Source organism: Trichechus manatus, unplaced genomic scaffold (genome assembly GCF_000243295.1).
Source record: "Trichechus manatus latirostris isolate Lorelei unplaced genomic scaffold, TriManLat1.0 scaffold00053, whole genome shotgun sequence".
NCBI lineage: Eukaryota > Metazoa > Chordata > Mammalia > Sirenia > Trichechidae > Trichechus > Trichechus manatus.
The window spans coordinates 12736174-12758564 of record NW_004443989.1 but is presented as its reverse complement, the minus strand read 5'-3'; the positions used below and the strand labels follow the sequence as shown (position 1 = coordinate 12758564).

General features: G+C 52.1%; 1 protein-coding gene across 6 annotated transcripts; it reads right to left on the bottom strand.

Moving 5' to 3' along the window:
- Positions 1-3076: 3076 nt before the first annotated feature.
- Positions 3077-22333, bottom strand: LOC101351680 (AFG3-like protein 1). Of its 6 annotated transcripts, none has more exons than XM_023732590.1 (17): positions 22175-22333; positions 17759-17846; positions 17194-17262; positions 15694-15788; positions 15102-15251; positions 13473-13541; positions 12899-13023; positions 11233-11509; positions 9423-9560; positions 8975-9128; positions 7941-8048; positions 7065-7190; positions 6341-6451; positions 5135-5250; positions 4413-4613; positions 3622-3816; positions 3077-3381 (listed from the first exon to the last, which is right to left on the bottom strand). In XM_023732590.1, exons 1-17 carry the CDS (start codon positions 22310-22312, stop codon positions 3163-3165), a joined length of 2379 nt encoding a protein of 792 aa, XP_023588358.1. In that variant the 5' UTR covers positions 22313-22333; the 3' UTR covers positions 3077-3162. The 6 variants fall into 6 exon arrangements, with proteins under 6 accessions (XP_023588358.1, XP_023588359.1, XP_023588361.1 ...); XM_023732591.1 differs by having other exon boundaries at positions 3622-3756; XM_023732593.1 differs by lacking the exon at positions 22175-22333 and adding an exon at positions 21551-22013.
- Between the last annotated feature and the right edge of the window lie 58 nt (positions 22334-22391).

The following is a 22391-nucleotide window of genomic DNA, read 5'->3' as shown; positions in this document are numbered from 1 at the left end:
GGGGAGTCCAAACCAGCCGTCTGCAGCTGCAGGGCCAGCTTCACACTCTCCTGAAGGCGCAACCACCCTCGTTCCTTCCAGGCAGCCACGATCAGCTTTTTCTTTCCTTAGAGGTGAGGGTAGATGCAGCTGTCAGAAAGGCCAAGGAGGCTGCCCTCCTGGTCCCTGGCAGGGCCTGGTGATGTAACCACCTCACCTCCACCCACGGCTGCCCCCTCCCCACTTTCATCATTCCTGCCACAGCTTCTGCCATCATTCACTCATGTGGGATTAAAGCATCACCCTGTCCACAGCGCCTGTTTCCTCCTCTCTGACACTAAGGGGTACATGGAGAGCAAAAGGGAGGCATTCTGACAGGGAGGGGAGTGGGCCATTGACTCAGCACCTTGCCTCCTCAGGCCCTTCTCAGACTGGGGAAGCCCCAGGGGACGCCACACTCAAGCTGCACTGATCCAGGTCATGTTTTGGGGACAAGCGTCCTGGATTTCGAGCACCCAGGTGCCGTGATGACACCAGTCCTGCCCCACACAAGCCTGGCCAGTCATTTCTTGGCATGCTGCTCTCCTCAACACGGCCAAGTCCCCAGGAGCCAAGAGGAGAGGCCTGGACTGACTCCAAGAGAAAAGTCCTGGGCAGGTAGTGCCAAGTGAGTTCTGGAAGGGCCAGAGCTTTACCACTCAGCTGCATTACCCCCACCTCGCCTCACTGAGCAGGAAGGCACCGACCTGGAACTATAGAGCACAGGGTGCAGGCCAGCTACCCTGGTCCCATCTCTGAAGGGTCCTCTTCCACCTCACCCTGAGAGTCATGCCGCACCTGGGCAGATGGACACACAGCCACGCTGCTGTCCAGAGGGCAGGGCTGTTCCCAGTTGCAGTGCGACTCTGGTAAGGAGTAACAGGCACAGGTGTAACGCTGAGCCAACTTGGCTGCTCAGCTACAAAGAGCAACCTGTGAAGCACACATGTGCACGGAGTGGGAGGAAGATGCCACCGCTGGACACAGGGTCAAGGAGGGGCCAGAGGGGTACACAACCCCCGGCCGTAGAGCCAGCAAAAGCTGATGCTGGTTGGCCTTCTTTCTTCTCTGGCACTGTGCTGCCCCCTCAGGCAGAGATGCGAGGTCTCAGGCAGGGACATGTGACAGGGAGGCTGAGGGGAGGGGGAAGAGTCACTCTGCTGGGGGCACCCTTTGTAGCACACCTGGGGCAGCACCCCCAAAAAGGCCAAGGAGGGGATGACAGTGTGACCAGGGGGCACTACACATAGGCTAACCAAAGGTGCTCTCGGGGATGAGGACTGTAGGTCTGCACCCGGAAAAGGTATCCCCATTACTGAAACCCAAAGGGCACAACCCCCCACCCCCACCCCCGCCCCCCGCACTGGGGAGACTCCCAAGCATGTGAGGCTCCTGGTGGCCTTGCTCTGTGACACTGGGCTGAAGCCCCTTGCTGCCCTCTTCCTACATGCCAGCAAACTGAGCAGATGTGTGTTGAACCACACGTGTCACCAGTCTCCAGGGAAGCCAGAGGCCCCTTGCTTGGGCACCTGCTCCTGGAGACAAATCCAGGTTCCAGACCTGCCTGAAAAGGGTGCAGTATGCACACAAGGTGAGGGAGCCCCTCACACCATCAAAGGGAACCCCGAGACAGGATACCAGTAGGACCCCCAGTGCTCAGCTGGCCTGGGTTTGGTGGAGCCAATAACATACATTTCATAAACAGCAGATGTTAAAATTGTCCCAAGTTGGAAACTGTATTTTTGAGGCTCTGAGGCAAATGTGACAAATGATTTAGAAAATGTAAAGCAACATTCCCAGTGTCTGATCTCAGGGCCCCAGGAGGAGCCTAAGAACCAGGACAGAACCAGCAGGATGGTGAATATGAACATGTCTGAGGGAGTGAGAGCTGGCTGTGAGTTGGGTGAGCGGTGGGTGTGAGCTGGGTGATGGTGGTTGTGAGCTAAGTGAGCAGTGGGTGTGAGCTGGGTGAGCGGTGGGTGTGCGTGGAGCAGCCCCCTATCCCCTACATCTCAGCCCCTGGCCCAAGGACGCCCCATAGCATAGCCAGGGGCCATGGCTGTCTGGGTGACTGGGCACCACCCATCAAAGGCAGTGGTGATGCACTAACCTCTCCCACTGTGCAGGGACGCCTCACTCTAACAGGAGTACCTGCAGGCAGCCTCCCCATCACACACAGACAGCAGCTCCCAGCACACTCCAACTAGAAGGCCTACACCTCCGCACCACAAAAGACCTAGGGTGCACTGGCTCAACAGGCCTCCAAGAGGGCAGTGAAGGGGAGCTGGACATACGGGGCAGGGCTGCCTGGCCCTTACTGAGCACGAAGACCCTGCCCCTCACAGCCCTCCAGATTGTCCTGGGCAGTCGCTGGAAGCCAAGGGTTCTGGCTCAGCCAAGGCCCCTGATTCTAACAGAAAGTGGTTGCAGGGAACGAGTGCATACTGACAGTCCCTGCTCAGGAGAATGGCCAGGTTCTCCTGAGGCACTCACACCACCCTCACTCAGGACGGTGATGCCGTATGCCCAGATGTGGTGCTCAGGTATGCGTGTGGAAGGGAGCAGGCCCCAAGTGGCTGGGCCGGCTGCCGGTCTTCCCAAAGCATGCAGTCCACGCATCTGCTTCTCTGAGCAAATGGCTAGTTTAAAATCTGCCACTTTCCTTCATGGCTAGTTTCCCTTCCCTTTTCTCAATTACACCACCTCACCAAACCCTGAAGGTTTCTGCTGGTCTAAAGACTGCTCTCCACAGGGCAATTCCACAATTTCCCTATGCATGCTTCTCCATGAGGTGTTCCTAAGTGTGAAGTCCTATCCCACTCAACATCATTCATGTGGATGACTAGGGTCTCCAGGAAGCTAAGCCTGCCCAAGGTAGGCCACATGGATATGTCCATCCACAGGCCAAGACCCTTGGTCCCTACCACGCCCTCCCCCAGCCGCACTCCCCTTAGGACAGATCAGGAACTCGGAGCCCCCCTTATACTGGGCTCTGGTCCCCATGGAGAGCACCTTTTGGGAATGGGGATCCCCGCAGGCTGAGTGCCTCATCAGACATGCTATATGCAATTATCACAAGTTTAATTTGTTTCAGTGGCTATGGCCTTGCACAGGCCATTTGGGGGTGCGACAGAGACACAGGGGTTATGCGGGGCTCTCCTGCACCTGGCCCTCCACCTGCTCCTCTGTCCGCTCCTGGTTCCAGCCTTTTAGCCCCTCGGGGAGGGACGTGTCCTCCTCCAGGCTGCCAGTGCCTTCCACAAACTCCTCGTAGGTGGACTTCTCTGCAAAGGGCCGGGGACCCAGCAGCTCGATCATGTCGGCCTTCTCTAGGACCTCCTTCTCCAGGAGCCGCTGCCCCACCTGGAACCACATGCGTCAGGCTGCTTCCTAGGCTCTCCCAACTGCCCACGGACCCAGCCCTAACCCAAGAAGTCCACAAGGGTGGATGTGGTGGGCTGACCTGACCCACTGCCTGTGACCTATGACCTGACCCATAATCTGTCCCACAACCTGACCGTGACCCAACCCATGACCTATCTATGACCTGCGACCTGTGCTGTGAACTGACCCACAAGCTGGTGTTGGCGCCAGCCCACTTGCCTTTTCCACTTGCTCCCGGGAGCACGTCAGCAGCTCCAGGGTCCGTGCGTAAGCGGCGCTGATGAGGCACCGCACCTCCTCGTCAATGAGCTGGGCTGTGGCCTCGCTGTATGGTTTCTCCACCAATGCCTCACCCTGCCGTGGGAGGTCAAAGGACACCTGGCCCAGCTTCTCACTCATCCCAAACTGGACAATCTGGAAGCACCAGAGAGCCGGGTGACCTGTGGCCTGGACCACACACCTGTGTTGCCCACCCACACCTGTGACACCTCCACCTGAGAGGACATCCACATCCCACACCTGAGATGATGCCCACATTTGTGATGCCTGCCCTCACCTGTGACGCCTGCACCTGTGACGCCTGTCCACACCTGTGACGATGCCTGCACCTGTGATGCCTGCCTGCACCTGTGACACCTGCCCTCACCTGTGACGCCTGCCCTCACCTGTGATGACACCCACGAGACGATGCCCACAGCTGTGATGCCTGCCCGCACCTGTGACGCCTGCCCACTCCTGTGATGCCTGCTCTCACTTATGATGCCTGCCCTCACCTGTGACATCTGCCCTCACCTGTGATGATGCCTGTACCTGTGAAGCCTGACCTCACCCGTGACAATGCCCACATCTATGACATCTGCATGCCTGCCCTCACCTGTGATGCCTGCCCGCACCTGTGACGACGTCCATGCCTGTGATGATGCCCACACTTGTGATGCCTGCCCGTACCTGTGATGATGCCCACCCACACCTGATGATACCTGCCCACACCTGATGATGCCCATCCGCACCTGTGCATAGGCACTCTGCGTGACTTTCCTCAGGTCATCCTGGGCACCTGTGGTGATCCGGCCAAAGAACAGCTGCTCAGCAACCCTGCCCCCCAGCATCATGCACATGCGGTCAAAGAGCTGCTCCCGTGTGTACAGGTACTGCTCCCGGGGCAGGTACTGGGCATAGCCAAGCCCCTTTCCCCGGGGGATGATCGACACCTGCAAGACACAGCACCCGACACCCCATGGCAGCCATCGCTCCCTCCTGGGGACCCTCCTGTAGACCCTGGGGCGCCCCAGACCACCTCACCCCTGCCCGACTCCTCCCTTCTCATTGATGTCACAGGACGGGCAAGCAGGAGGGAAAACCCCTGCACTGGGTCCACTGGGTCCCTCAGGTCAACACGAGACCACCTCCACCTGCCCAGGGAGGCAAGGGGGCACGAGGGAGAAGGGCACCCAGGGAGTTGAGGAGTGGGGCACTAGGGATGTGAGGCGGGCCCAGGAAGGTCAAGGAGTGCAGGTTGAGGCCAAGAATGTGGGGGAAACCAGGGACACAGAGGGTGTGGGGGGTCTGGGGAGACTGAGGAATGGTGGGGCCAGGGAGGCCGAGGGTGGGAGGAGCAGGGAAGCGGGAGGGACATGGGGGGACCCCAGGAAGGCTGAGAGGTGTGGGGGGCCCCAAGGAAGCTGAGGGATGTAGGGTGGGTGGCTGTACATGCTTTTGGGAGGGGACCAACCTTGAGCAGCGGGTCTGTGTGTTCCAAGAACCAGCCCACCACAGCATGCCCAGCCTCATGGTAGGCCACAGTTGTCTTCTCGCTGGGCTGAAGGACCTGAGTCTTCTTCTCCAAGCCTGGAAACAGGTCCCATGTGATCCAGAGGTGGGGCAGAAGAGGCTGGGGTTTCAGGACAGAGGAGGCCCCCAGCCTGCCACACTTGCCCCCACATCCCATGGACATCCCACGGACATCCCACAAGGCAGTGGATTCAAGGGCCCCGATTTTAGCCAAACGGGAATAGGTTATGTGGACCTCAGAAGGTACCTGATGGGTTACTGCAACTTCAGAGGATGACACCAGGAACCACGGCGGGTGGGGGTGGAGTGAGCGGGGTAGGGGTGGACAAGGATGGGAGGGAGAAGAAGGATAAGGACAAGAAGGGGAATGAGGGGGAGGGAGCGAGGAAAATGGAGGAGCAAAGATGGGAGAAGGCAAGGACAGTGTCTTCCTGACAACCTGGCCCACAGGCAGGTCACAGCACCGTGGGGCCCCAAGCCCCTCAGCTCGGAGCCACCAAGACAGCAGAAGCCTGCTGAGTGTCTGCTGTGGGGTGCTCATAGACATTTTGTACACTTTTCTATATGTTTATGCTCCAATAAAAGCTTTTTAAAGACCACCCTAGTGTTGGCCACCCCAGCCTGGCTGCACTCACACACTCTAACCTCCGCCCCCAGAACAGCGTCGCAGCGTGTGGTGTCCTGGTGTGGCCCCGGGAGACCCTCACCACGGCTGACCACAGCCCCCAGATGGACCCTGTGCAGGCCCTCGCTGCAGGCCTGGCTGGCCCTGAGGCTGACAGGGCTGCGAGAGCTGAAGAAAGCGACCAAGGCCACACCCCAAGTGAAGGCCCCAGCATTCACGCTGTTAGCAGCAGCACTGCCCAGGAAGCTGCCCATACCCCACACCCTCCTCCTCTACAAGGCCTCTTCAGGGGAGAACCATCCCTCCAGCAGCCAGGCCTCCAACCTGGCTCTAATATAAACCCTCCAACGCCCTAGAAAGTCCATCTCTTTGAGTTTCTCACTGCAGCTCCCAGAGACGAACACTGCGGCACATCAAGTCCCAGACTGTGGTTTGGAAACTAGGCAAGGATCCTGTGTAGGGGCAGAGAGGCTTGGCCCCTCATCCCCCAGGCCCAGGTGGCCGCTCCTCCCTGGCATTCACCTCCAAGGACCCTCTCGATGGCCTGCTCAAAGTGCTTCTCCCGCACAGAGGGGCTCAGGTGGCGGGCGGCAATCAGGGCTGCCTCGTTGCAAACGTTGGAGATGTCAGCACCTGACCCAGGAGAGAACAGTCAACGGTCAGCCTGGATCTCTGGGTCTCTTCACCACAGAAAAGCCCCCAGTAGAGACCAGGCTGGGACCTCAGCAGAGCAGGAGATGGGAACTGCCCCTCAGTCTCCTCTTTTAGCTGAGCTTTCTTTTAAACAACTTCACTGAGGAATAACTTATATACCACAAACCCCTTGCTTCTAAAGTACACAGTTCAGTGGCATTAGGTACCCCTAGGATTCAGATCACCCTGGAAAGGAAGCTAAATGTTGGGGTTTAGTTTAAAAGTTTTAGTTTAAAAGAAGAGAGAAAAGCAAAGGAAAGATAGTTGGGAGCTCAAACAAAGACAAAAAACAGAACAAAAAGAATGTTCATTCAGTGTTACCTTGCTCTGTGCAGTAAAGACTTATAAGTCTAAACAGCATTAAGTTAGAAATTCAAACGGGTACAGGTTAGCTCTGGAGCAAACAAAAATCACCTGAAGACTTTTACATTTCCTGACAGAATCAAAGTTATAAAGACAAGGATGACACGTGCCAAGACCGCACTGCCCACCAGTCAGCCAGCCAGCGCACAAGAAACATGGCCCCTGCCACGTGGAGTCTGCCCACACTCACCTGTGAACCCTGGGGTGAGGGCGGCCAGCTTCCTCGCCAGAGCGTCCTTACTGAGGCTTTCATCCAGTTTCAGTGGACGCAGGTGGACCTTGAAGATGGAGGACCTGCCTTTGATGTCTGGGGGTCCTGAAAAAGAAGGCATGAGCACAGTGGGCTGCGTCAGCGTCATGGACAGTGGAGGACGTGCCAGTTCACCGCACCCTGGGCCTCCGACAGGGCCTCCCGCAGCATGGCACAGTCGCTGTGAGCAGAGCCTGGTGCTGTGGGCACTACCTGGCCAGAGCAAGGCAGCACAGGCAGAAATAACCCAGCACTCAGGCACGTTTGGCTCTGGAACGCATTGAAACACCTGCCTAAAGGTGTGACCTTTGGGCAGGATTAAATTTGCATTCCCAAGGCCGCATACCCTGACCACAAGAAACACGTGAACTGTCCTGGGCAGCAAGGGAGGGTCAACATGGGATTAACGTTTTCTAACGAATGGATGCAGGATGCAAAAGGTCAGGGTGATGGAGACAGCCGACTGCCAGGGTAGAGGCTAAGGGATCAATCTTTCTCTTCAAAATTATCTTTAAAGTTTTCACAACACTGTACCAAAAAAAAAAAAAATCTGGAAAAGAAACCCGTTACATGATTCCCATTCACATATACAAGGGCTGGCATCCCAAAACCCAGTCACATGTTACTCTCAAAGTGGCCCCTTGGGCAGTAACTAAGGGACCCAAGCCTCTCCACCTTCCAGAATGTTACATTTATCACTCAGGAGGTTTCTCGAAATCCCTTCCAACTACACAGCTAACGGCCCAACCACGCTTTCAACCCAAAGGGAACAACAGTAAGACAAAAACTAAAGTCCAAAGACCAGGCTGTAGTTACCAATGTATATCTGCCGGTCAAAGCGGCCCGGCCGCATCAGGGCTGGGTCAAGGATGTCCGGGCGGTTGGTGCCCGCAAGCACCACGACGTTGGTGGTAGAGTTGAACCCTGGACACAGAGAAGCAGGTGAAGCCTGAGGAGGCCCCGGGCCAGCTGTCACGTCTGTACGGGGCAGTGCCATGTTCCTAATCACCTCTCCTTTCCTCAGCCTGAGAGCAGCACCCCACCGTGGATGTGTCCTGTGTACCTGTCCGACTGCCCCTCCTGCACACCTGTCTTGCTGCTCCCCCACACATCTGTCCCACACACCTGTTCCACAGCCCCTCCTGCGTACCTGTCCTGCACACCTGTCACACTGCCTCTCCTGTGCACCTGCTCTGCAAACTTGTCCTGCTGCTCTTCCCGTGCACCTGTCCTACACATCCGTCCCTCTGTCCCTCCTGTACACCTGTCCTATACACTTATCTCACGGCGCCTCCCACACACCTGTGCTGTATACCAGTCCTGTGCACCTATACCCGTCTTTCTAGGGCCAACCCACCCTCAGTTGGCCGCTGCACTGGCTCCAGGTCTCCTTCTGCTCTCCCTACACCCAGTGCCCTGAGGTGGGTACCATTTGCCCAATCTCTGGGTGGAGAAGACACAGGTTGGGGTAGATGAGGCAGCTGCCTTGCCTGCTGAAGGAGTGGACGTGCCCACCTAGAGCTGACTCTGGCGTGGCACCACCCTGTACCGTCCACCCCACTGTGACTGAGCACTCATAGCATGCTACCACTGCACTAACAGCTAACCAAGGACCCCCGGATGACACTGAAGGGGTGCCGACACATCTATCCTGACCGACACTAGTTCCTGCTGTATTCAACACCACATGCCCCCAGGGCCAGGGAGAGCCCTCCACTGTGAAGCGCTGCATCTGGCTAAGTACAATCACACTGAGACGCCTTCTCTGTCATGTTCCAGAATGTTCCAGAACTGCCTGAAACTCTCCCCCAGGTAGCTTCCAGGCCAAGCCTACAGCCAAACCTGCTTACCGTCCATCTCCACTAGCATCTGGTTCAGGGTGTTCTCCTGCTCACTCTGGCCCCCCAAGTGCCCACGGCCACGCTTCCTTCCAATTGCGTCAATCTCATCAATGAACAAGATGCAAGGAGCATTTTTTCGGGCCATCGCAAACATGTCACGAACCTACAAAAGGGACCCACAGAAAGAGCCCATCTCACCCCTGTGTGCAGATGGGATGACAGTGTACCCTTCAGTCCCAGTCCTGGACTCTGAAGTCTGACCTGGAATCACCACCATTCTGATTTAACAGGCCATTTTAGAACAAGACGGGGCCCACCAGCCCTGCCTGCTGACTCACCTCCTTAACCATTCACGGCACACCCTGCACTCCGCGTAAGGCTCCCACACAGGGTCCCTCTGGCTACAGTCAAGGAGCCACGCACTGTGACTGTCGGCAGCCAGCCTCTGTCCACCTACCCTTGCTGGGCCGACGCCGACAAACATCTCCAGGAATTCGGACCCGTTCACAGTGATGAAGGGCACGCTGGCCTCCCCTGCAGTCGCTTTGGCCAGGAGGGTCTTCCCGGTGCCAGGGGGGCCTGTGAGCATAGCTCCCTGGAACGAGATGCCGCTGGGTCCTCACGAGCATGAAGCAGGGGAGTGTCTGTCTCCATTTAAGTTTGCTAAGAATTTGTTCTCTTAAACAGCTCACTTCTACACTTTACTGACATAGCTGAGGCTTTTCTTTAACCTTCTCTGCTTATAAAATTAATGTATGTTCATCATAAGAAGTTCAGACCCTACAAATATAACACTGGAAACAAAAGCACTCCCTAGTTCCCCATTTGGCAGAGCATGTGATTTCTGAAGGAAAACTCCCAGGGCAGCACTGCTGGACCAAAGTACATGAATGCTGATTTTAATCACCGTCAGACTCTTCAAAGCAGTTGATACTGGCTTACATCCCCACCAGGAGGCACAGAGCCCCTCTCTAAACCCATGGCATGGTGCTTACTGGGCCTTGCCCCTGTGGCTCAGCGGATGGAAACGCCTCACCGTCACTCCCACCCTCACTCGCCTATGACCCGCCTCCCCCTGCTTCAGCCTTCTTAAGGTTTAAAATCACTCTACGTCCCTGTAACACACCTCAGCTCTCACTGTGCGGATTATCATTACGCCTGAAAAGTAAAAAGATTTCCAAAAGAAGCAGGCTTGTATTTCTCTATTTCTGATCAGTATCTAACCCTCTTAAGGAATACTGCAAAGCTTTTTAAGTTTTTAAGAACAAACACAAGACAGCACTCACACAGAGAAGGGTAAAGGTACCAGACCCCATGGCCCCTGAAGAGAGTCCACACAGCACCCCTTCTTCCCTGACACCTTCCAGCCCACCATGTGGACGTTCTTCACACCACGGGCTATGACACAAAGGCACATGCACACGGAGGTCTTGGCTCAGGAGCCACCCTGCTAGCAAAGAATGCTCCAGAAGGCAGAAGGGCAAACAAGTACATGCTGATGGTATTCCCAGGTAGATGACCCACGTACCACAAGGAAATGCTCACGGTCACGGTGGGTCTCACAGGAACACGGCACAACCCCGTTCATCACCCACATTCCCCATTAAAATACAAGTACCTGAGAGGAATTCTGAAAACCACATGTACATAGCTCCTCCACCCTAAGAGCTAAGAGGGTGGGTGACAGCTGTGCTCTCTGCTGATTAAAGGCAATCAGTCTCAGACCCTTGTCACCCTCACTGGCTTCCCAGCCTTCAACACTCAGCAACATGTAGACAGAACCGTCACCCCAGGCTCGGTCACTCAGGTCTACAGAGGTGCGGGATTTCTGTTGTTCAAAAAAAGGTGCCCAGTGCCCCAGCCTGTGGAGGTCCAGGGAAGACATGGCCACGCTGGCTGGTGTCCAAGCACTATCTGCACCAGGATTCCCAGCCAAATTCAAACTCAAATGAAAGGACTGGCTTCTAAATAAAGGAGTGCACATGGGTGTCTTAAAAGTAAAGAAGTTTCAGGTGGGCACGTGTTATTCCTTATGATTCTACAGTTCAACAGACTTTTAAATTAATGCACTATGGTCTCAAGTATATCAGATAAGAGACGTTTACTGTTCTACTCTGCACATGCCATGCGCATTTTCTACTGTGATTAATAAAATACAAAATCATGTAAATAAACCAAGCTGTCAAACACTAGTCAGTGCTGCACCACAGTACTCAGTGTTTGGACTAGGCACTCAGAGGCAATGTGGCACTTTCTGGAATCAGTACCTTGGGAATTTTGGCTCCTAAGTCTTGATACTGCTTGGGGTTCTTCAGAAAATTCACAAACTCCATAATTTCCAACTTGGCCTCTGCACAGCCGGCCACGTCGGCAAACTTCACGTCCACATTATTCTTCAAGATCTTGGCTGTCGTCTCTCCCACGCTGAAGAGGCCCCCTCCTCGCCCGCCACGTCCGGCCCCCATCGGACCCCTCCGCATGGCATACAGGAGGATCCCAACCAGGAGCAGGGTGGGCACCAGGCTTCGCAAGAAAGAGCTAGAACTCAAAAAAAACCAACGTCACTTCTACTCAGGGACAGCAGGCCAAAAAAAGTCACCTTTGGGCCATTTAAGGGTAAGCTGCTCTAGGATTTTATTTTGCTACACAAAAGGCAGGTTTCTTTTTAGAAATGTTTCAAAGGCCATACACAGAATCTGGATTCTCCCAGTGAGAAGACCCTCACCTGTTTTCCCCGATTTAACCCCTGGCTGCCTCGGTGGGCAGCCTGACCTCCCTGCTAGCCATCAGCCCACAGGAGAGACTGTGGCCTCCATAGCCAAGCATTTCCACAACAGAGTGCCTTACTCTTCTCTCTACTTGGTACTGAGTTTTTTGCTGTTTTATTTATCTCCTATCTTTTTTTTTAAATAAACAGAATAGAAACATCAGCAAAGAGGGAGCATTCAGAGGGCTGCCCAGGCCCTCCAAAGGGGCTGAAACCTCTTGCTCCTCCAGCTGTCAATGTTACTTTTACCCCCCCCCCCAGAACAAATCCTGGATCCCCCAAAATTAGGCTATATAAACCCAGTATTCCCGCAACTCGCCAGTGAAGACAAAACCCAAGTCAGCAGTAAACGGCCGCCAGATGGCACTGCAGACGGTGTGGCCCCACCAGAACCCTGCATGTTCACACCCAGCCACGGTGCCACCCCAGCCCCATGCTAGACTGTCCACAGGGAGAGAAGTGACCCCCAAACCACTGCAACCGCAACCCCACACCCACTCCCAGCTGGAGTTGGTTCTGAGCTTGTGCCCTTCCCACGTTCAGCCTGTGGGGGGATGTGGTGAGAATACAGGGCCGTGATGTCCCTGAGATGCCAACACAGGAGCAGTGCATGGTGCAGTCAGCCTGACCTCAGCCTATGGAGCCCTGGGACACACAGGAGTTAATGTGACTCCCCGTAAGTCACCTGAGACATGCTATGCAATGAAAATTCAGCGAGCACATGAGACGGCCGAAAGCTGGGGAACGTGACCTAACGGGATGGTGTAACACAACATCCAGTGCCAGGACAAATCACAGGAGCTCGATGAAGCTGCAGGTGCTCCCATCCCCAACTGGATGAGAACTTTGGAGGCAGGAGGCCTCTGCATTTTCAAGGTGCTGCAGGACGTCTGTCCCACAGCCAGACTCTGGAAGGCTTCCTAAGACTCTGGAAATTTTAATTACAATGATATTGATACCTAATACTATTTGTCTGATTTTCTCAGCCAGTACTGTTCTAAGATCGCCTAGCTAAATACTTTACTGCTTCAATTTTCTCAACAAAAACAGAACTATGACATTTATTTTTTCATGGCAGACGCTATAAACACTAGCAAATGGCTGGAAAATGCTTAAAAGCAGCACATTCAACATGGTGCATCCTGAACCCACCAGGCACAACTCACCCATCACTCTCCGTGGTGTAGATCACCACCGCTTGGTTGGCAGGCTCAATCCCCAGCTCCCACTGTGCAGTCTCTAGGTTTCGCTCAAATGTGTCAACGCTGCCAATGTTGAACCACACAAACTTCTGCAAAAAAGAGATACCACAGCAAATCAGGCCGGTAAGAAGTGCCAATAGCCCCCTACCTCACCTGCAAGCTCCACCTCCAGCAGAGCCTCAGCCTGGCCTGACCTGTACAGCAGAGCCTTGGCCCAGCCTGGCCTGCACAGCACTGATGAGCCCCTATGCTACCTCCCGCTCCAGCCCCCAGAGCTGAGGGCACCATGTTCTGGGATCAAAGTACGAAACGCTGCAACAACTGCTGGGGTTTGCCTCTGACTTCTTCCTCCCTTCTTTCTTTTTATCCTGAACCATGATTATAATCTTACAAGTGACTACCGGCAAGACTTTGTTATCCATCCACATCGGAGACATTAACAAGGACTGTCAGTGTAAAACTAAGGGAGCGTTTTACTAAAAATAATAGAAAACTACATTTTACATCAAAAGAAAAAAATGTCCCCCGGAAAGCTCACCTCTGCCGACATCCCAGGGGCAGGAATAACACGCACATATTGTTTGTTCACAACTTCCAGACGGTCCACCTAGAAAGAGCACACAGAATAGCTATGGCGACAAGTAGGACATTCAACAGCAGCCTCTGGGCCTGGGCCGCAGACTTCCCATAGCAAGACACAGGCACTAATGCCGACTATCTACAGCCTGTGCGTGGCAGTGTCTGACCTCGCCTTTGTTCTCCGCTAACTTGAACACTCTTAGACTAGGCCACGACTCTGCTTCCACTTTAATAAACAGGAACCGATTTAAGAACAAGAATTAAAACACGGCAGGTCTAAGCATCAAGATTCCACACCGGCTTTAGAATCCAAAGGAATGTGAATAGAAAGTCTTACACTGACAACAGAGTCCTGGATGCAGAGCTGATGGGAACGTCGCCTACAAGTGGCAGTCGTCACGAGAAAACGGTACAAGAACAAAATGCCCATGACGGCCACATCACACCCAAGCTGGTGCTCAGTACACCACATCCCACTGAGCGCAATGTGAAGAAAGGTAGCCAAGGGGTTTGTGCCATTTCATTAAGTGTAACGAGAGTAACACTAGTTGTTCCATTTAAACTAAAAGCAAGATGTCGGATTACGTGACTAGCATGAACATCACCACCACACCCAGATCACAACAACGTGGGTTTCACGTAACACAAACTCCTGGCACTCGCAATCAGCCCTGACGTGTGTGTAATGAGCATTTAAAGCAAGTGAATGGCTCAACTTCTTTTCTGTAACACGCACACGATCCCAATTAGCAAGGCACAGGCAGTTTGTAGGCTAGCAAGACAGGAACGTGAGGAGTCCTGACAGCTCCCTTGCAATGTCTCACCATCAGGAAGCACAGCCCAGGGGCCTCGTGCTTTCTCTGACGCAGCCACTGCCACGTGAAAGAGCAGATAATAAACAGTGTGCATCCGTGCATTCAAAGCTGGGGGCACTAAATGCCAACACTGGTTTGGCACAGGATGGTGCGGTTAGGGGTGTTTTTATTTCTTTTTTCATGCTTGTACTTATTTTCCAAGTTTTGGATTTATCATCAGGAGACAACGAGGCCTCAGCCACAGAGCCTGGAGGGAGAAGAATGACTTTCCTAGAGACACTGCCGAACACAAAAGACGCTCAGATCCTAACAGGGCATCCTTAGCCAGCACATCTTTGTGAGGCCACCAAGGAGCTGTGGGGTGTGAGCAGCAATCCCCCCAGCCCCTGAAGGACACAAAAGCCCGAGCCGCACCACACACTCCTCTGCAGAGCCCCGCAAGAGGAGCCCCACACCATTCGGGTGGCTGGCAGGCAGGGGCGCACAAAGGGAGAGAAAAGTTTAGTCAGATACAAGACTGAACTTTGAAAACAAGTGGACAAACAGAACAGTTTTAGAAGCCAAAGGTAACACACAGATGAACTCAGGCCAAGATGGTGTGAAGGGCACCTCTACCCAGCAAGAAACTGGGTGTCTCGCTGCCCACTGGGGAAGCTACTGGGAAAGCAAAACTGCGTCTTGTCTAACCCCAGAGACTGCGGTGCAGCAGCCATGTGGGAGCATGCCCTGATAACACTCTCTTCCCATGGGTACAGATGGTAAATTCTTCTCACCAGACCTCGGGCCAAGTAATACTGTACAAAGTGCTTCCAGCTGATTTCTTTTCCAGGATCTCGAGAACAGAAGTAGAAAAATCCCATGGCAAGGCCAGCCCCCAAAACAGCCAGGCTACGGAAGTCCTTGTCATCCCAGGGTAGCTCACCCTGTGGAGGAAAGAAAACACATCACACCACGGATGAGGGGTCCTTGGGCCCAAAGTGCAATGAAAATGACCATTTCCTTTTTCGGTTTTTTCACAGAAGCTGCCCCTGATGCACGGCACAGCCTGTGCATGCTGAAGGAAAGACTGTTGGCACAACATGGAAAACACACCACAGCTGAGCTTGCTGGCAGAAGTCCCCTAAGACCTCGGCTTCAAAGCCACTGCTCTCTACACCGGGGTCCTCTCTGATCTGGGCCTTTTAAAATACAAATGTAAATGTCAACATTTTTTAATAAATTAAATTCATTTCTTCGAGCCTTTGAACTAGCTCATCAGCTCCCTCCAAAAGAAGCAGAGACCTCACACAAGCCTCACCCTGCAGCAACCACATCTCTTGGGGAAGAAGCACACTGTGGGTTCTCCCAAGGCATAGACAGACCTACCTTCTGCATCCGCCTCCACCAGTCAGCGTCGTCTTGTCGGCCTCCTCTCTTGCCACCATCTCCCCCAGACCCAGCACCCTTAGGTTCACCAGTTTCTAAGAGAAAACAGTTTGATTTCAGAAAATAATCACATATAACCTCCAAAGAGAGGATTGTGGAACAGTAAAACACTTTCCAACATAAAATTCTAACAATGATGGTGCCTTCTGGAAATAAACAGGGAACAGGAAGAGAGGAGCAACAGACTGGGGAGAAGGCAAGGGTCAGAGTTGAAGGTGACCGTGTCTTGTCCAGAAGCGTAGAAGGAAGTCCTACAGCACCATCCCTTGATTGAGGCAAAGGACAGCACAATGGAGATTGTAATTGGCCAATATAAACCCCTGACATCTCTAGAAAAGGATGAAAAACAACATAATTTTTAAATCTCTACGAAATCACCAGTGAGTTGGTACCCACACCCCAGGAGTGATGCAGGCAGGCTGGGTTTTTAAACAAAGGGCACACTGGACTCTTCTACCACATCTTTAAGCTATGCTTCCCACTCCTGAATGCTCTTTCCACTTAACTTGCCTTTCAGAGAAAACAATAGATATTGTTGAGAAATAGCTTCAGATGTGTCTAAAATTCCTCAAATTTCACCTAGCTGCCTTCAGACTAAGCTTTAATAGCAATCTTTTTTGGCTAACGGTCATCATGCCGTGACAATAATTGGCGGAAAAAGAAAGAAAACTGTGAGGCTGCTGATCAGCTGGGATTTCTGGAGAAGTCCTACTTTTCAAAGGGGGCCGGAGTGTGCCACCACTCAGGTGGAGCCCACTTTCCCGAAACAGCCTCTGCTTGTCTACACTTTCAACCTGCAGGTGAGAATGCTGGCTCAACCTCCATAAGCTCCGCCAGCAACCCAACTTCTGCCAGATGGAACGTGAGAATTGGGGTCTGTGATTCAGGTCATGCCTGTCTGCCTCAGCACCTCTAAGTGTAATCTCAAGGGTCAGATACTTAAACAATCTTAAAAACCTGGGCACATCCAAGGGAAAAGGAGGTTAAAAAAAAAAAACAAAAAACTAAAAACACTCTTCTCCCAAGATAACCAAACAGCAACAATGCTTCTGATAAAAATCTCCAAAATGACAATAAGGGGGAAAACATGAAACAAAAGCCAATTATTGCTACCATGGGTAGTGAGCCAGACACTAGCCTTGTCTGACCTGGGAAACTAACCCACAACTTAAGAGAAAACCCAGGGCCCTGGATGAGGGAAATCAGAACAGGCAGAGGGCCACAAGGCAATGACCACTCTTCAGGCCAGGGACCTACCCACAGCCTCATTCCTGAACTACAAACGCACCCCTAGGAGCAACTGAAGGGGGAAGGAAAAGTCACATACAGACCAGCCACCTGCCACCACCTCCCACAGGGATCAACCCTAAACCCAGTGAATGCTTTAAGAACACTCGAGTGCAGACTCCACAGTCTGATGTGCCAAGCTGTCCTCTTTACCTTTTTTTGGAGCTGTTGGCTTTTCTGAGTCTGTGCTTCTTCCGCTCCTCTTAAAGTATTTCTCAACCCCTTAGGGACAAAACAGTGAGGTTCCAGTACTTAAAGGCAAAGACCACACTCTGAACAACCACAGCGTACAGAGGGTAAGAGAGATGCCAGCTCTACTCCCATCTTCCTGCCCAACGCTGGATGGCAGCAGGGCTGGGCAGGGCCAGTCTCCCACACACAGGGGCTTCATCTACCCATGACTGCTCTGCAGGAGTCCAGATGGACTATGCGCTCCGAGCTGACGAGCCTGCACAACATCACTATTCTGCCTCCAAACATGAGCACAGTGCCCTCAGAGACAAAAGGTGTTCCCATGCTTTTGAGAAGCAACATGCAGCAACTTCACTGAGATATCAGAGCTGTGAGACGTGGAGAGCTGCTGCAGTGCCCCGAACAGGGAGGCCTGTGTGTGGCCCAACAAGGACTCCAGAAGCAGGCACCTCATATAGGGCACTCAGGAGGGAGCCTCGCTACTCCTGCAGCCTCTTGCTGCTCACTGAGGGGAAGGGGCAGGTACCTTTGGGTGGCTGGGACCACAGCCACTGGGGAAATGATTCCAGTCTCACCCGCAAAGCCATCTGCTGACAGCAGGTCCCTTGGAGGCCCTGAAACAGCAAGGAGAGTTAGCACCTTAATGAGGTGTTTTCTCACCTGGAGACACAGGCTCTGGGGGGCAGGATGCAGACTGAGGTATGCACTTGCAGCCTTTCTCTATCTGCTTAATATCCCACTGAAAATATGATCCAAACAGGATAAACAGCAACTAAATTCCCTGCAGAAGCATATAAGAAGTTCTTATAGTTACAGCCCATAAACAGCAAAAAATCTATCCATTTCTTACCTAAGGCACTTTTGTTCACTGAAAATATTACAGCCTAAAAACAAATACGATTCTAGGGCTGAAACCACATAAAGTTAAAAAACTAAAGGATATTATGATTCACCTTTGATTAGCCAAGAAAGGAATGCTCCCATCAGACTGAGAAAGGCAAACACTTTCCCAGACCTGTGTTTTCTTTGGTCCACGACAGTTCTTACCATAGCTGCCAAACGATAGGTCACTTAACATCAGCTAAGGACAGGACTGTGGGCAATTCAGATGTTCTGTTATTACAGGTCAAAGCCTGTTACAACTACTACTGCAATAAAAACCATCATACTGAAATAAAACAAAATCTAAGCACACTCCATAATCCATGTATTTGGAGCAGCACTGACTACACTCAATGAAATCCCGACAAAAACCAAAGAATTTGGACCGTTGCCAGATACCTTACTATAAGACTGAACCTACAGGTCATAAGATGTGCTGTCAGTGGTGACGTGGGTTCTTTGGACTAACCACAGCAGAAGCCTTCTCCAACCTATATCTTGCTAATAAACTAAATTATTCAAACGTCCCTATCAAAGGCCACTGTGGGCTAAAAAAATAAGGTAAGGTATGAAAATGATATTAAAATTAGGAGACACACATAGGGACACTGAGAGGGCAATGACAGCAGCCATGGTTACAAGGTCACCACATGCACACCATGGACAACATCAACCTGCTGCAGCCCATCCCCAGCACCCGTGGAACCAGGCCCCAGTGCAGCCCGTCCCCAGCACCTGTGGAACACAGGCGCCAATGCAGATATGAGGATGAAATCATGGATGCGTGATGGGGATGTTGCAGCAAGGGGCTAGAACCCCAGGTAGGGTCCACAGGAAATCCAGACAAAGGAGAAGAGAGGGCGGTGGTTGCTGGGTACTGGTTAGTGCCCTACGGCCCATCCTGAGAAAGTGAGTGACATCACCCCACTGCAGGGGTAGGAAAGCAGAAGTTTGGAGTGAAGGAGTGCCTGGCATAAAACCACTGGCAGATGCTTGATGGGGTCCTAATGTGGAACCTTCCAGGGATTCTCCAGGACCACTCCAAAGAAGGAGTGGTGCTGGTGGCTCCATACCAATATCAGATGACTTTAAACTCTAGAGGTACAAAGTATCACTCTTCAGGCTGCCAAAGCTCTTTGATAAAAGAATCTCACTGATTAAGCATCCACTGCCTTTGTTTTAATTCTGGACTTAGTACTTTGCTAACATGGTTAGGGGACACACCTACCCACTAGGAAAGAAACACCCTGGCCCCAAACATCAGGTCAGAAGTAGCTCTACTTGTAAATTTAAAAGCCCAGACATCTATTCAAATGGCCAAAAAGCACATGAAAAGATGTTCAACATCATTAACCACTGTTGTTGTTGTTAGGTGTCGCTCAGTCAATTTTGACTCACAGCGACCATATACGACAGAGTAGAACTGCCCCGTAGAGTTTCCTAGGCTGTAATCTTTATGGGAGCAGATTGCCAGGTCTTTTCTCCCACAGAGCTTCTGGGTGGGTTTGAACCACCAACCTTTCGGTTAACAGCCTAGCACTTAACCACTGTGCCACCAGGGCTCGTTTCATTAACTATTAACCCACTGCCGTCAAGTCAATTCTGACTCATAGCAACTCTACAGGACAGAGTAGAACTGCCCTGTAAGGTTTCCAAGGCTGTAAATCTTTACAGAAGCAGACTGCCGCATCTTTCTCCCATAGAGTAGCTGGTGGGTTCAAACCACCAACCTTTACGGTTAGCAGCTGAGCACTTTAACCACTGCGCCACCAGGGCTCCTCTCATTAACCATTAGGGGGACGCAAATCAAAATCACACTATCACCTAAGTCCCATTAGAATGCCAATGATAAAAACAAAAAGTGGAAAACAACATGTGTTGGTGAGGTTGTGGAGAAACTGGAACCCTCATCCACTGATAGTGGGAATGTAACATGGTACACAACCAGTGTGGAAAATAGTGTGGTGGTTCCTCAAAAAGATGAACATAGAACTACCATTATGAGCCAGCAATCCTAACCCTAGGTATATACCCAAAAGTGAAAGGAAGAACACAAACAGAAACCTGTACACCAGTATTCACTGTAGCACTTTTCACAACAGCCAAAATGAGGAAACAACCAAAATGTCCATTAACAGATGAATGGATAAACAAAATGTGGTATATGCATACAATGGAGTACTACTGAGACACAAAGAGAATGAAGTCCTGACGTATGCCACAATATGGATGAACTTTGAAAACATTATGCTGAGCTGAACAAGTCAGTCACAAAAGGACAACTACTGTATCTCATTTACATGAAATAGGCAAATATACAGAAACCAAAGATTATTAATGGTCACCAGGGGTGGGAGGCAGGGGAAAAGGGTGTTTTTGTTTGGAGGGCATTGAGTTTATGTTAATGGTTGAATATTTTAGAAAAGAATATCAATAATGTGGCACAACTTGAAAAATGTAATGAAGCCCTGCTCTTCACTTTCCAGTTCTGTTGCTCTGCTTCCTGTTCCTTCACAGCTGTAGAATCACCTCACACGCCACATGCTTGCTTGCCCCCTCCCCCTTACACAGCATGTAAACTCCACAAGGTCACAGACAGTGCAGGCAGTTCACTCAATGAAAACTGACAACATGGAAGCCTCCAAAACATAAGTGTCCCTGGAGGATGGCTGGCTGCTGGGGTACTTAACAGTTTTTAATTATAACACAGATTGCTACTGCCCCCTCAGCCAGCAAACCATAAAGCGCCGTTTCCTGTCCTGTTCACATCTCCTGGCTACTAGACTCCCAACATAAATTTGTCTAATTAATGAGAAAAGGATGAATGACTGAGCCTGGGGTGGAACTCAAAGATCACCTAACTTCCTCCCTTCATAAGTAAAGACAGTGCAGTCTTTGGAATGCTGTGAGTCATGACCCACTAGCGCCACACCAGCCTGAGATACACTTAGTACGTGGCTGACTTTCAACACATGTTAACAAGGACAGCCTTCTGCCCCTGGGAAAAGACCACTGCTTCCAGATATTGCTGGGAACAAATTAAAACTAACATACATCTGTCTGCACTGTCTCCCAAAACAAACAGAGATGAAAAGGAAAAAGTTCATTCCTGAAGACAGGACAGAAAATAAACACATGGGATCCTTCTTATTTTAGTACTGCCTGAAGACCATGGTATTTTCCTGGGAACAAAACTTAACCATTCTGCACTACTGCATTTAAAAAAAAAAAAAAAAATTCAATGTGATCACTGCCCACCGAGAAGTACCAATAAAAACATAAAGTAACCTTAAAACATAGAATAGTTCCACAGTGTCTAATACAGAGGAAGGGGTATAACACAAAACTGAGGCACTGGAGCTCGACCGACCTGAAATGCAAGACTAGCTTTGGTCTTGCCTTCTCTTCCATAAATAGCGTTACTGGCAATACCTACCTACAGAACCGGTGAAGAACTTAAATGAGATAGTCCATGTAAAGCCCGCAGCACATAAGCCCTTGAGCAATATGTTACATTATTAGAGAAGTGGAGTCAGGATCAACCGATGTCCGTGGAATAAAGAAAGCCTAACAGTTCACAAACGCTCACGTCCATTATCGTATGTTTCATAAGCAATCCTGGTAGGTATCTATCAGAGGTTTTATCACCGTTGAGCACCCGAGGAAACCGGGGCTCGCAGTTCAGAGGGAGTTGCCCGAGATGACCTGGCTGGTTGGCGGTGAAGCGGGACTCGAACGCAAATCGCTCAACGTCTGGTTAGTTAGAGGAAACGGGAGCAGCTGTTTAGTTTCTGAGGGAAGTGGGCAGTATGCCGGGGACCTGAGAGGGCGCGGGAGGAGCTCGGAGGACTGAAGAGCACGGGAAGTTTAGGCCTGGGAGGCAGCCAGCCTCAGTTGCCGGGTTTCCGCCAGCGCCGATGAGGCGTGACTACTCAGACGGGGAATGTGGCTCCCCAGATCCCCTAGCCGGCCGGCGCACGGCGATGGCGTCACCGCCGCGTATAGCGCGGCTAGTGCACGCCCCACCGCCCGGAACCGGCAAACAGCGCCCACTGCTCACCTGCCAGGCCGTGCCGAGGACCCTCACGCCTGTCCCGACGGTCCTGCCGCCTCCCAGGGCACCACCGCATCGCCAAAGCACTGCCAGCGGCCCGGCCACTGCCCAACTGCCGGCCGCCGCCACCAGCCGGTGCGACATCCCCCACCCCCGACTTCGCGCCGCTCGGGCGCGCGCACGCGCAGCGGCAAAAGGGTCATAGTCACCAGAGACCTTTGCG

Coding starts and splice junctions, on each gene's coding strand:
- LOC101351680 (XM_023732590.1), bottom strand. CDS start 22,312: ATGTCGCACCGGCTGGTGGCGGCGGCCGGCAGTTGGGCAGTGGCCGGG. Junction 15,252..15,693: donor GGTGGAGGCGGATGCAGAAG/GTAGGTCTGTCT, acceptor TTTCCTCCACAG/GGTGAGCTACCCTGGGATGA. Junction 11,510..12,898: donor TACACCACGGAGAGTGATGG/GTGAGTTGTGCC, acceptor GTTTTTTTTGAG/TTCTAGCTCTTTCTTGCGAA.